Source organism: Solanum verrucosum, unplaced genomic scaffold (assembly GCF_900185275.1).
Source record: "Solanum verrucosum unplaced genomic scaffold, falcon-dt-bn FXZP01000176.1, whole genome shotgun sequence".
Lineage (NCBI taxonomy): Eukaryota > Viridiplantae > Streptophyta > Magnoliopsida > Solanales > Solanaceae > Solanum > Solanum verrucosum.
In genome coordinates this window covers 3,168,285-3,183,038 of record NW_026020412.1, presented here as the reverse complement: position 1 = coordinate 3,183,038, position 14,754 = coordinate 3,168,285, and the positions used below count along the sequence as shown (strand labels likewise).

Genomic DNA, 14,754 nt, shown 5'->3' with positions numbered 1-14,754 from the left:
TGTTCCACTATTAATTACACAAATATCTTCATGATTGATCATTGATCCAAACAAAATTTGAGAGGTATCCATATACTCTTCAAGATAAAAGATATAAACAAAGTAAACATTATAATATTATTACCAAAAAAAAGCATTAAACAACTTTTTATTTATTTACAAGTCTAGGAAAACATATTCATACTAGTTCATACAAACGCCAGAAGTAAAATATATTTACATTATTACAGACCCATCACCTATCAGGTGATCTATTTTTCCTTCAGGATTCTCAAAGAAATCTGCTACATCTAGATGCATGGGTTCAACTTTATCTTCATAGATAAAGTTGGTTTCTGCGTTATTTTTCATCTCCTTCAGGGAAGCTTGATACATCTCAACCAGGTGCCTTGGCGTACGATAGGTACGTAACCAATGACCTTTTCCACCACATCGATAACATTTGTTGTCTGAATTTTTCTTCTGCACCACTTCGTGTTTTTCATCCTTCTTTTTATACTTCTGGTGGTGAAGGTTATTATTTAGTGCAAGACGATAACCATGATTGAAATTTCTTCCTCGACCACGGCCACGACCACGACTGGGGCCACAACCTTTTCCACGCTTAGATTGGTGAAAAATTCCCGTATTTACTTCATGAAATGGCATAGAACCAGTAGGTCGATTTTCACGATTTTTCATTAGTAAGTCATTATGTTGTTCAACAACAAGGACATGTGAAATTAATTCTGAATATTTTTTAAATCCCATTTCTCGGTATTGTTGCTGCAAGAGCATACTTGAGGCAGGGAAAGTGGAAAAAAATTTCTCCAGCATATCATGGTCAGTGATATTTTCTCCGCATAATTTTAATTGTGATATGATTTTAAATATGGAAGAGTTATACTCACTGATAGATTTAAAATCTTGAAGTCTCAAATGAATCCAGTCATAACGTGCATGTGGAAGGACGACTAACTTCAGGTGGTCATATCTATCTTTTAAATTATTCCACAACACCAGAGGATCTTTAGCAGTGAGATATTCCATTTTTAAACCCTCATCAAGGTGATGACGGAGAAATATCATTGCCTTAGCATGGTTTTGATTCGATGCTTGATTTTTTTCTTGGATGGTGTCTGCCAGACCCATCGCATCAAGATGAATTTCTGCATCAAGTACCCATGATAGATAGCCTCTTCCCGATATGTCTAAAGCAAGAAATTCAAGTTTAGAAAGATTTGACATTATTTAAGAAAGAAAAATTTATACCTTCAAGGCTTTCAAAGTCTTTATTTGAACTGGCAGAGACTTGTGTTGATAACGTGTTATAAAATAATTACTTAGCAAACTAAGATTAGCACACTAAAAGAAGAACAATAGAGAGAGTAATGTACTGTATTTATTCCTTTTTGTTATATCATTCAAATGAAAGATATTTGAGTCCTCTTTCCATCTCCACCGAGTTTGCTAAATTTTGAGTTCGGATGAAGGAGATATGCTCATTAGAGTGCATCCTATCTAGTTAGGGCATTTCATCCATTTTAAGGAGAGGTGTTTTGGTCTTTTCCTTACCCCCACTAGACCTACACATTTTTTTCACCCAATAAGGGGTCAAATTTGATTAACATTAGTTTACACTAAAGTCTAAAATCTTTTGGAAGGTTAGGTCAAAAGTTCAAGAGGAGAAAAGGGAGAAAAGCTTCAAGCGTTCAAGATTCTTGCGAGCTTAAAGGATTACGCCAAGAATTTGATTCTTTCAAGGTATGTATGATTTCATAGTGTTGGGTTTGTTCACCCTCACACCAATCATGAGTTTACCAATTGAATTCGTTCATAAGATTTTGTATATTGAGTTTCTTGAAGGTTTGTTTTTCATTCTTTAACAATGAAGTTTTGTTGAGTTCTTGAGATGAGAATCTTGTGTTTGAGTGTTCTTCTTGAGGAATTTTGAGTGGGTTTCGTTTATTTGTGTTGGGTTTACGAATCTAAGGAAGTTTGGAAAAAATCAATTGATTCTAGGTGAATTAGGACCAAAAATCGAAGAGGAAAATTCGTCGGGTTTCTGGGCAGGGGCATGGGGTGGCGCGCCACCACTTGTAACACCCCGTATTCAAAATAGACAAAAAATGCAGATTTTGAGAAGTTGCAGGTGCAACTTACGGTCACCATCCACGGGCCGTGGTCTGACCTACGGTCCGTGGATGGTGACCGTAAGTTGCACCTGCAACTTCTCAAAATCTACATTTTTTGTCTATTTTGAATACGGGGTGTTACATTATCTCCCCCTTGGGACCATTCGTCCTCGAATGAAGGCTAAACTAGCTGAAATGGAGGGAGAGGGCTGTAATCCCTACCACTGAACACTGAGAACTGAATTTTTGACTGAACTGAGTTCCAAGGACATGCAAATACGCTGAAAATGCAAGTACAAACTGAAGGAACATGATTCTAAGACTGAATTTTCGCATGAATGACTGAAAAACTGAAGAGAAACTATTACCTCAAGCTGGAATGGGATCGGAAGGAAAGAGGTGAGGATACTTGGACTTCATGGCTGCTTCTGCTTCCCAAGTAGCTCCCTCTACTGACTGACTCCTCCACAAAACCTTGACTGAAGCGACTTCTTTATTTCTCAACCTTCTAACCTGACGATCGAGAATCTCAACTGGTACATCCTCATAAGAAAGACTATCTTTCACGGCCACACTCTCTAATGGCACTATGGATGCTGGATCACCCACACATTTCTTCAAAAGAGAAATGTGAAAGACTGGATGCACTGCTGCTAAATCTGCTGGCAACTCTAACTCATAAGCCACTTTACCAATCCTTTTCAGGATCCGGTAAGGGCCTACATATCTGGGACTGAGCTTTCCTTTCTTGCCAAATCTCATCACCCCTTTCATAGGTGACACTTTCAAGAAAACCCAATCATCAACTTGGAACTCTAGTTCCCTTCTTCTCACATCTGCATAAGACTTCTGGCGACTCTGAGCAGTCTTAAGTCTATCTCTAATGAGTTGTACTTTCTCCATAGCATCAAGGACCGAATCTGGTCCTATCAAGGCTGCTTCACCTACTTCAAACCAACCAACTGGAGATCTACATCTACGCCCATATAATGCCTCATAAGGGGCCATCTGAATGCTGGAATGGTAACTATTGTTGTAGGCAAACTCAATAAGAGGAAAGTGATCGTCCCAACTACCCTTGAAGTCGATCACACAAGCTCTCAACATGTCCTCTAAGGTCTGAATGGTACGCTCTGCCTGACCATCCGTCTGTGGATGAAATGCTGTGCTAAGATTAACCTGAGTACCAAGACCTTTCTGAAATGACTTCCAGAAATGAGATGTAAACTGAGGACCTCTATCTGAGATGATAGACAAAGGAACTCCATGCAACCTCACAATCTCATTAATGTAAAGCTTGGCGTAATCCTCCGCCGAATCTGTAGTCTTGACCGCCAAAAAGCGAAAAGACTTAGTAACCCTATCAACAATCACCCAAATGGAGTCATGTTGTCTGCGAGTACGAGGTAAACCTGTGATGAAGTCCATGTTGATCACTTCCCACCTCCAAGTAGGAATGTCAATCTCTTGAGTCATACCTCCTGGTTTCTGATGTTCTACCTTTACTTGCTGGCAATTGGGCCACTTAGCCACAAAGTCTGCTATATCTCTTTCATACCATTCCACCAATAGACTTCCCGTAGATCACGGTACATCTTAGTGGCACCTGGATGAATAGAATATCTGGAATTGTGGGCTTCTGCGAGAATATGTTGTCTCAATTCACCCACATCAGGAACACACAATCTACCTTGATAGCGAAGTACACCATCTCCCCCTTGGGAGAAAACCTCTACTCTCTGATTGTGGACTGCACCCTTAAGTTCAAGCAAGATTGGATCACTATCTTGCATTTCCTTAACCTCTACTACCAAAGAAGATTCTGCCCCATTCTGAACCGTTACACCACCATCTGATATGCTCATAAGACGAACTCCTAGGCGAGCAAGTCTGTGAACATCCTTCGCTAGCTCTTTTCTTTCTTCCTCAACATGTGCTACACTACCCATGGATAGTCTACTAAGGGCATCTGCTACTACATTGGCCTTACCAGGATGGTAATGCACGCTCATATCATAATCTTTGAGGAACTCTAGCCATCTTCTCTGGCGAAGATTTAACTCTTTCTGGGTGAATACATACTGGAGGCTCTTATGGTCTGTGAACACATCTACATGAACACCATACAAGTAGTGTCTCCAAATCTTAAGTGCAAACACCACTGCTGCTAACTCGAGGTCATGAGTTAGATAATTCTTCTCATGTACCTTAAGTTGTCTAGAAGCATAAGCTATAACCTTACCTCGCTGCATCAACACACAACCTAGGCCGACTCTGGATGCATCACAATAGATCACATAACCATCTGAACCCTCTGGTAGAGTCAAGACAGGAGCTGTAGTCAACCTAGTTTTCAATTCTGCGAAGCTTTTCTCACAATCATCTGACCATTGGAACTTAACCTTTTTCTGAGTTAACTTAGTCAATGGAGAGGCTATGGATGAAAATCCTTCCACAAACCGTCTGTAATAGCCTGCTAGACCCAAGAAACTTCTGATATCTGTAGCAGAGGTAGGTCTGGGCCATTGTTTCACTGCTTCTATCTTCTGGGAATCTACTCGAATTCCTTCACTAGACACAATATGCCCAAGGAAGGCAGCTGATTGTAACCAAAACTCACACTTACTAAATTTTGCAAATAACTGACGATCTTTGAGAGTTTGTAGAACAACTCTTAAATGACTCGCATGTTCTTTCTCATTCCTAGAGTAAATGAGGATATCATCAATAAGACGATAACGAACAAGTCCAAGTACTGCTTGAACACTCTGTTCATCAAATCCATGAAAGCTGCAGGAGCATTGGTTAGTCCAAATGACATAACTATAAATTCGTAATGACCATACTGAGTTCTGAAGGCTGTCTTCGGAATGTCACTATCTCTGACTCTAAGCTGATGATAACCTGATCTGAGGTCTATCTTTGAGAAATGACTAGCACCCTGAAGTTGGTCAAACAAGTCATCAATCCTGGGGATGGGATACTTATTCTTGATTGTGACCTTGTTCAACTGCCTATAGTCAATGCACATTCTGAGAGAACCATCTTTCTTCTTCACGAACAACACTGGTGCACCCCATGGCGAAATACTGGGTCTGATGAAGCCCTTATCTAGAAGGTCTTTCAATTGCTCTTTCAATTCCTTAAGCTCAGCTGGAGCCATTCTGTAAGGAGGGATAGAGATAGGCTGGGTATCTGGAAGGAGATCAATTCCAAAGTCTATTTCCCTTTCGGGAGGAACTCCAGGAAGATCTTCTGGGAACACTTCTGGAAAACTCACTGACTACAGGAACTGACTCAAGAGTTGGGGTTTCGGAACTAAAATCTTTAACCCTAACTAGATGATAGAGATAACCCTTAGAGATCATCTTTCTAGCCTTAAGGTAAGAAATGAATCGACCCATAGGCGCTAAGCTACTACCCTTCCATTCTAGGATTGGTTCGTCTGGAAACTGAAAACGAACAATCCTAGTTCTACAATCAATTGAGGCATAACATGAATGTAACCAATCCATACCTAGAATGACATCGAAGTCTACCATTTCTAACTCTACAAGATTTGCTGAGGTGACTTTCTGAGAGACTATGACAGGGCAATTTCTGTATACCCGTCTAGCTATAACTGGGTCACCGACTGGAGTAGAGACTGAGAAGGGTTCTGAAAGAGTTTCTGGACTAACACTGAATTGGACTGCTATGTATGGAGTTACAAAAGAAAGAGTAGCCCCTGGATCTAATAAAGCATAAAACATCAAGATCAAAGACTCGTAACGTACCAGTGACTACATCAGGAGAATCTTCCTGATCTTGACGAGCCTGAAGAGCATAAAGCCTATTTTGGCGCTGTCCGCCACCAGTACCAGAAGAGTTACCCTGCTGAGTCGGGCGACCTGCTGGTGCTGCTGAAGTTGTAGACTGAGCTCTACCATTATTTCCTCCTTGACCTTGTCTTGAAGGACAATCCTTCAATCTATGACCAGACTGGCCACACCCAAAGCATCCTTCCTTACCTGCAAGGCACTCGCCCGGATGGTTCCTACTACATTTCGGGCAAGTTGGGTAGGTTTTGGTGCCTAAAACACTACCTTGAGACTTAGAGCCTGATGCCCTACCTTTCTGATCATTACGGAACCTGGGGGATGGAACACTAGCTGATGAAGGGGTTGGAGTCGAAGACTTCTGCTGAAAATGCGAGCGGTTTCCACCACCCGATTTCTGTTGGGAATACTCGTAGTTACCTGTTCTTACTTTCTTAGTCTCCTTAGCCTGTTCCCTAAGCTTATCACCCTCAACCTGCTGAGCATGAGTCATGAGCCTAGAGATGTTCATGTCTCCCAACAACATAGCATTCCTGCACTCTGTTTTCACTAAGTCTGACACTCCATAGAGAAACTTATTCATCTGAGCCCTGGAATCAGCAACCATGTGAGGAGCATACCTGGAGAGTTGGTTAAACTTGAGCCCATACTCTTGGACAGTTGTCACGACCCAAGCCTAGGGCGTAGACGTGACATGGCGAATGAGGAACCCGAAGGAACCCCAAACAAGCCTCTCAAACTTGTCATCACACTTCATCGGTCGCGGAAGTACATTCAACATTAATTAACGGGAAATAGGGACTAAGGGCAAACCATTTCAAAATGACATCATAGAACAAGAGTCAAGCTCATTTACAAAATACTTGTCTAACACACACCTCTACATACATAGATAGGACGGGGCCATGACATACTACCGGCTCCTCTCATAGTCAAAATACAATTGCAAGCTAAAGTCTCAAAACATAGGAGTAGGAAACATAACATAGCCCTCGAATCATTGAGGACTCACCAACAACTCGGATAAGCACCGTACTAGCCACGTGAATGGAGAGAAGGATCAAGAGTAGCTCTGGTCCTACATGGTGACATCATGTAGGCAAAATATGCGTTAGTACTTGGAATGTACTAAGTATGCGGGGTGCAACACAACAATATACAATGACACAATCGAAATACAAGAAATAGTTTCATAGGCATTATGAATAACAATATGAGGATACATGATCAAAGTGAAGTCAAAACATGTTTAAGTAAATCTATACTAATAGTAGATATCATATGTGTATGCATTATCCAACCAATCTATAACCCCAACTTAGGATGGGGGATGCCGTTCACACCCGGACAACCTGGTGGCAAGGTATAAACCCCTCACATGGTTGATGTTGGTCACACCCCAAGCATCCTAGGTGGTGAGATATAAACCTCTCACATGGTTGATGTTGGTCACACCCCAAGCATCCTAGGTGGTGAGATATAAACCTCTCATATGGTTGTCCGGTTCTTTTCCCCCGGACCGGGCATGGTCATGCAACACTTTATATAGGAAATTCCCATTAGGCTCTAATGCAATCTCACGTATGGAATGAACATATACACAAGCTTAGTTTGTCATCAACACATCTCTGGATTTCCATACATCTCATAGCTCAAGCTTTAAAGCATCGATTCATCAATTCTCCATAGTTGGACATTTTGTCAAACACCTTGAGGCATGTAATGGAATCAAAGAGCATGGAAAATAGGGTAGTAATTATGCAGCCAAACCAGTGAACAACTTACAACAACACCTTTTTAACACCACACAATACCACATGAAAATCTCCACATCCATTCCAAATTTAGGTTCAAGTTCTAGAGTCACAACATGCTCAAAACAATCACTTTTCATGTTTAAAATTCAATGTGCAGGGAAATTATTACAAAGAACAAGACTAATTTATGAATCTTAACTTAAACCATGAATTAGTGAGTAGAATAGAATCTAGGGACTATGGGTGGAAGGAACCATGAGTTCAACACCACATACCTTGAGTTTTTATGAAGGTCTTGAGAGTGTCTTCAATGGAAGCTTGGAACTTGGAGCAAGAGTCTCTTCAATCTTGAGGAAGGTTTTGGATTAGGGTTCTTGAGAGAACTTGAGAGAAAATGTGTCTAAGTATGGGAGAGGTGTTTGGGAAATGTTTTAGAGATGGGAATTGAACTAATGGTATATAGGAAATAACATATGCCCTTTGGAAAAATGGTCCAACACTTAGAAAAAAAAATGAGGCGGGTGAACAGTAAAAACGCTTACTGGGAAATTGTCTTTCCTGCCGTACAGATTTTACGAAAATGGGCATAACTTGTTCTTCCGAACTCCGAATGAGGTGAAACGAAGTGCGTTAGGTAGCTAATTCAAAGGCTTTCTATGGATATGTTATTGGCCACCCAATAATTTGTGTGGTAGGAGATATGACCCTCCAAAGTAGACCCTCGAAAAAGGCTTCACTGGACCGTGGATTGAATGACGGTCCGTGCTGGTCGACCGTAGTTTGTGTCAGAGGCTGGGTAAGGGAAGTCTCGATCCACGGACACAGACCACGGACCGTGGTCTGATCTACGGACCGTGAGTCTGTCCGTGAGTCGGGACTTAGCTAAATTTTCTGACTGAGTTCTGGGGAAGCTTTCTGTCACGAACCACGGACCTGCAGGACGGATCGTGAGTCCATCTACGGTCCGTGGATGGTGTCCGTGAGTGCCACCTGTAACACCAGAAATCTGATATCTCTATTTTCGAATACGGGGTGTTACACAAAGTTTAGGATTGTACCCTTGCGTGGGACTGATAATTTTGTATCCATTTTCCCCTATTATGTACCTCCATTGAGTTTATTCGTAAAACTTGTAGAAATTTGCTTTTTAGGGCAATGGAATGTTTCAAATGACGTTATACATTCTTCAAATCGGTTAGGCCTACCCTTGGCATAAAAAGGTCACATATATGTTTAGAACGCGTAATAACTGTTTATGTGTTATACATGCTTGTGTGAATATGTTGCTCTATTTGAAGATATTTTAGCCTACTCTTTTAGAAATTTTCTAGAATCCCTTATGCACAAATATTAAATCACTATCAAAAGTACGTCCCAAATACTCTACGAGTCTTTAGTTTCCCAATAAAATTCAAACTTCATTTTTCAAATGTTACTCTCTCATATTAGAAAAAGATCCACCGTCTCAAATCGAAAGAGATTCAAGGGTCAAACTACTTAGGACCTGAATTCTCCCTCGTGAGATACGTAGGCAGTCTTTCAAGGCTCAGTCCCCATTTTGAGAAATTTTATCTTTTCCAACTCTTACAATGAAATTGGAATTTCATCTCAATCGAAAATCAATGAAATATTCAAAAGAAAAAAAAATTGGCTCGACGCAAGTCATCTTTCTGTCACTAATCCCAAAGTTAAATAGACAAATTTCTGTCTATTAGCCATCTTTTCTATATGTGGTCTAGTTTATCTTCAAATGAAGCAACTCTTGTGTGTTTACAATAATGTGTGTGATATTTTGTATTATTTATCATCGACACAGACTAACACATTTGCCTTTGAGTTGTTTTTCATTGTCAGGTACTTAAAATTTATCTGTGTTGAGAAAATGGTTGAACATCCATACTTCACAAGGTCCAAAGACCCCAAAGATTCCTTCTTCGACCAATATTTGGCAAAGGGCAAAGAAAAAGTGGTTGACAATATTGAGAACACTGATTTGATCGAAATTACTGTGAATGACCTATCATTGTTGAATAGAACAAGTTGATTGCACAATTGTTCCAATAGATTGCTGAAATGAGGGCTGAAATGGATAGGACCCGAGATTTGACAAATCCGGCTATCATTGCCAACACTCCTACTCTAGACAACGAAAGGCCTCCACTCAATTTTCTTACTCCAGATCCAAAACCCTCCATCATCAACCTAACCAACTCTAACCCACATCATTCTAGCTCCTCGCACCAAAAGTTACCTACTCCTCAATATCCAAATGCCAACATTTTCCAAAATTTTCCTCTGGTCCATCAAATCCCTACTCAAATTGTCCTAAACCCACCTACTACTCAACCTATACCTCTAAAAACCGCATTCCATCCTCCAATATTGCCAAAATTATACCATCCAGTTACCACACATTTTGAACTCGATGATTGTGAGAAGAAGGAAAAGGAGTGGAAGGTCATAAAAGGAAAGGCTGAGCAAAGAATCAGAAAGGAAGTTATGAATGTAATGAAGGACTTTCAATACACCCCAGACATTGTGGAGCTGAATTATGAAGATTTGTGTCGTCATCCATATTTAGAGCTTCCAGAAGGTTTTAAAGTACCAAAATTTGACACATTTAGTGGAGTTGAAAATCCTTTGACTCATTTAAGGGCTTATTGTGACTAACTTGTGGGATTAGGGAAAGGTGAAGCTTTGTTAATGCGACTCATTAGTCGAAGTCTAAAAAGAGAAGCTTTGGAATGGTTTATTTCTAAAGAAATCAAGCAGTGGCCAAGTTGGAACGCTTTGGCTAAAGACTTCATTGAAAGGTTTGGTTACAATGTAGAATTCATTCTTGATCTATACTCTTTGGAGAGAATCAAACAGAATTCTACTGAAAGCTATCGAGAGTATGCTTACCGTTGGAGAAGAGAGGCTGCAAGGGTTAGGCCTCCCATGACTGAGAAAGAGATTATTGAAGTCTTCGTGCGCATTCAAGAGCCGGAGTACTACAATAGGATGTTGTTCATTTTAGGAGGAAAGTTCAGTGAGATAGTCAAAATTGGTGAAGTTATTGAAGACGGTCTCAAGACCAGAAAAAATCATACGTATGACTCCCCAAGATAAATCATCGGGACCATTGAGGAGGAAAAGGGAAGATGTTTTCTCTATCTCATTTGAATCAAGCCAAAAATCAAAGAGGCATGCTGGTCTCAATGTTCGAAGCCTTTACCACTTAAAACCTACCCTATAGCTCCACAAAATCCTTACCCAATCAAACCAAATTACCAAACTCCACCACAAAATCATCAAAATTACCAAGCTCCATTGCCAAATTACCCAAATGCTCAATCAAGTTACCAAGATGCATTGCCAAATTACCCAAATGCCCCTCATAGCTACCAAGCTCCACAATACCAAAATTTCCAAACACAAACACCTACTCGCCAAAATCCTCTCAGTTACCGCCAAGTACCTTCATTTTCATGAAATAATTACAATCTTTCTTGTCAGGAGTTTTTGAAGAAACCTTCTCGAGTCTTTACTTCTTTGGTTGAAAGTCGAACCCAACTCTTTGAGAGATTGAAAGTGGCTGGTCTAATACGAACAATTGATCCAAAAATGTCAATGTCAATTCCAGACTTTACAGACCCGATCTTCATTATGCCTACCATTCAGGAGGTGCTGGACATACCACTGAGGATTGCATCAACTTGAAGCATAAAATTCAAGACTGATTGATCAAAGAATTGTCACCATTCAAATTGTCACTTCCAATGACAATGGTGATTCATGTTAAATCGTGGAGGATTCACCATTAATATGATTGACCGAAAGTCTCAAGCACCTCTCCATCAAAATGCTCGAAACTATCGCCAAATGCCTCCACCTCAACAAGGCCATTATGATCCTTCTCATCCACGTCTTGATAAAGAAACCTGCTCAAAATTTTACTCCTCTCATTGAAATCCGGACGGAGTTGTTTGAGCGATTGAGTGCGACATGTATTATTCATACGGTCAAGCCCAAGCCAGTCGATACTAGCTCAAGATTTTACCAAGCTGATCAAAGGTGTGCATATCATTCCAACAATGTTGGACATGATATTGAAGACTGTATTAATTTAAAGTACATGATCCAGAACTTGATCGACCAGAAAGTGGTTAAGGCCATTGTACCTAGCGTCAACAGTAATCCTATGCAAAACCATGGAGGTGTTACTATCAATATGATAGAGAAGGAGGATGAGTGGTGCATGGTAAAGTTGATAGTTTCGGCTGGTCCTAACAACGTTGAGAAAGTTGTAGCTTCTCCGAGCATAAGTGAGAAACTCAATTTTACGAGAATGACACCCCATCTAGCTTTTGCTTTAGTGTCAAGAGAGGGTCAAAACAAGAAGGGGATTAATCATGTTCCACCAAAGTCTTTGCCTCATTTATGCCAATACTTTCTAGTAGAGGAATATGCTAATGATGATGGTCTTGGAGAAGGAATTGGAAATCTTTTGGAAGAAGGTGATGTTGCGCCCAAGAGGATGATCGAGACACTAGGCATACAAGATGTCGAGCCAATGGAGCAAGTTCTTAATAAGACTTCCACTCCGCTCTTGATTCCTCACTCATTTTGATAGACAAAGATGAATCTTATGTTGTTTCTAAAATCGGTGGTAGTCTGAATGAGGCCCGAAACCCACCTTTTATGTCATTTTACTTGATTATGTTTTAATTTCCCTCATAATGTTTTGAAAAAGGCAAAATGGCTCATGGTCATGGCCATGGCCAAAGTTCGTATTTCCTTATTTTCAATGAAAGCCTTTTTTATTGCGAAAATTTATTTTGCTTGCTTTAATTTTTCTTTCTAGCCGTCTAAATTTTTGTTTCAGTAAATATATTTTTCTTAAAACCTATAAATATCATGTCATGTCATAAGCTGAATGAACAAAAATGAGGTAAATGAAGATGAGATTGAAGAGTACGACAATGAGATCATGATATTCAAACACCTTGTCAAAGATTTAAAATAGTTCGAGACTCAGGGTAAGTCGAATCTGGATGAGACATAAACTATAAATCTAGAAAAGGATGACTGTGTCAAAGAAGTCAGAATCATGGTCAATCTGAGAGAAATTTGGAAAAGAGAACTCAATAGTTTACTTAGAAAATACATTGATGCATTTGTTTGATCACATGTCGTGGTTGAACATATACATTCATCTCAAGTTGCCAATCGACACATGCTATCAAGAGCTATTATATTTTGAAGATTCAGTGTTTCTTTTATTTCTTTCCCTGTAATCGCATCGTTTGTTTGTAATCGTCTATTGTTCTGTAGTTAGAAAATTATCTATTGTAATGAACTACGTCTGACATGAATTCTCAAGAATGAGATACGTAGGCAGCCTATGTCGGCTTCGGTCACCCCTTCATATATTTTCAATATTTCCCTTTTGTACTTGAACTACGTTTGACCTGAATTCTCCAAAATGAGATATGTAGGCGGCCTGTGTCGGCCTCGATCGTTTCCTTATCAATTTTTTTAATTTCTGTTAGCCCTCGAAGGAGGAACTACGTTTGACCTGATTCCTGACTCAACGGGATATGTAGGCTCCACAATGGCTCGGTCATATCTCCCATAAGATTTATATTTCCTTTACAATAGAAACTAGGACAAAATTTTTGAGAGGGACTCAAAAATTCTCAAGAAGTAGATCTCTCCAACAAGTCGAGAGTGAAGATACATTGAGAGTTGCAATTGGGACAAAATTTTTTGAGAGGGTCTCAAAAATTCTACAAGTCATACATCAACAGTTCGGGATACTCCAAGACATCTAACTGAGACAGAAATTTTAGGATGGCCTCAAAAAAATTTCAAGCATCACTAGAAGTTTGTAGTCAATTTTAGATATAAATGTTGAAGTGTAGTTCCAAGTTGATATGGTGATTTTAGTGTATCCCATCCTTGTTGTGAAGAGCATAACTTACTTTATGCTTATGAACGGTCCTTCATCAAGTCTCACTTTGGTTTACTACTGTTAGTACAACATTTGAATTAAAATGTAGAATCTTAACTGGTTAATGTGAAGGTCTTTTTCTTAAATCAGTCAGTATTCTCATTTTTTAGATGCATGCTCCAAACCTTAGTGTGTGAAGATTGTAATTTAAATTTTGATTTAAAAAGAAAATTTGTGTTAAGTTTGAGTTGATGTTCACTATTGCTTAAGTTTTTTTCATGTCTCTATTCTACTTTAGGCATTATTTGTTCATCACTATATGTCTTCCTCAAAATGATCTTAAGTACATAATATCCAAGACATATGTTCCATGCTCAACTGGCTGCATCCATGTTGTGTTATTTTTATTTTTTAAATTACTTAGGTGTGTAATAAAGACCTTGTTTTTTTATTCTTGTTGTTCTTACTATCCATATGCATTTGTTGTCACCAACAATGTTGATTCATTGGCTTAAATTTGATCATTGTGTTTTTTAGCCATCTCGTTAAAACTTCCAACTTGCCCCTTTATGATTTCTTTTGGTTTGGATTATATGCTAGTATATTTATTTCATTTTTTTCCTTTGTATAATTTAGCATATCCTTTTCTCCGGTCATTTTGGTTGGGTTGTATGCTAATCTTTTATCATTTTGTTTGCATGTGAAACCTTCCCGAGCCCTCATGGACTTCTTCCCTCTCCTTGCATCTTTCTCGTTGGGTCATGGAGGCCTAACAATCTTTTATTGAGTCAATCAGAAGCAATAATGAACAGGTTGAAGGCAATACAAGGCTGGAAATTGAATCTTCAAGTCTGAAAACCTGAAAAAATGTTGATGTACATGTCATATACACTAGTATACAGTCAGAAAATACAATATACAAGTCCAAGACATCGAACACCGGAGTACAAAAAAATCTGAAAATACAGGTCAAGAAGCTCGAAAGAAGGTTGTATACATTCGATATACAACCCGTGTACATCAGTATACAACTATGTATACACAACTTGCTTTAGCACAAAATTGGGCCACAACCCAATTCTACTTGGTTGCTTTGATTCCAGGAGGCCCAATCAGATTTTAAAATGTGG

General features: G+C 39.4%; 1 protein-coding gene across 1 annotated transcript; it reads right to left on the bottom strand.

Moving 5' to 3' along the window:
- Positions 1-216: 216 nt before the first annotated feature.
- Positions 217-1,227, bottom strand: LOC125840687 (uncharacterized). Its single transcript, XM_049519650.1, has one exon. It carries the CDS (start codon positions 1,225-1,227, stop codon positions 217-219), a length of 1,011 nt encoding a protein of 336 aa, XP_049375607.1.
- Between the last annotated feature and the right edge of the window lie 13,527 nt (positions 1,228-14,754).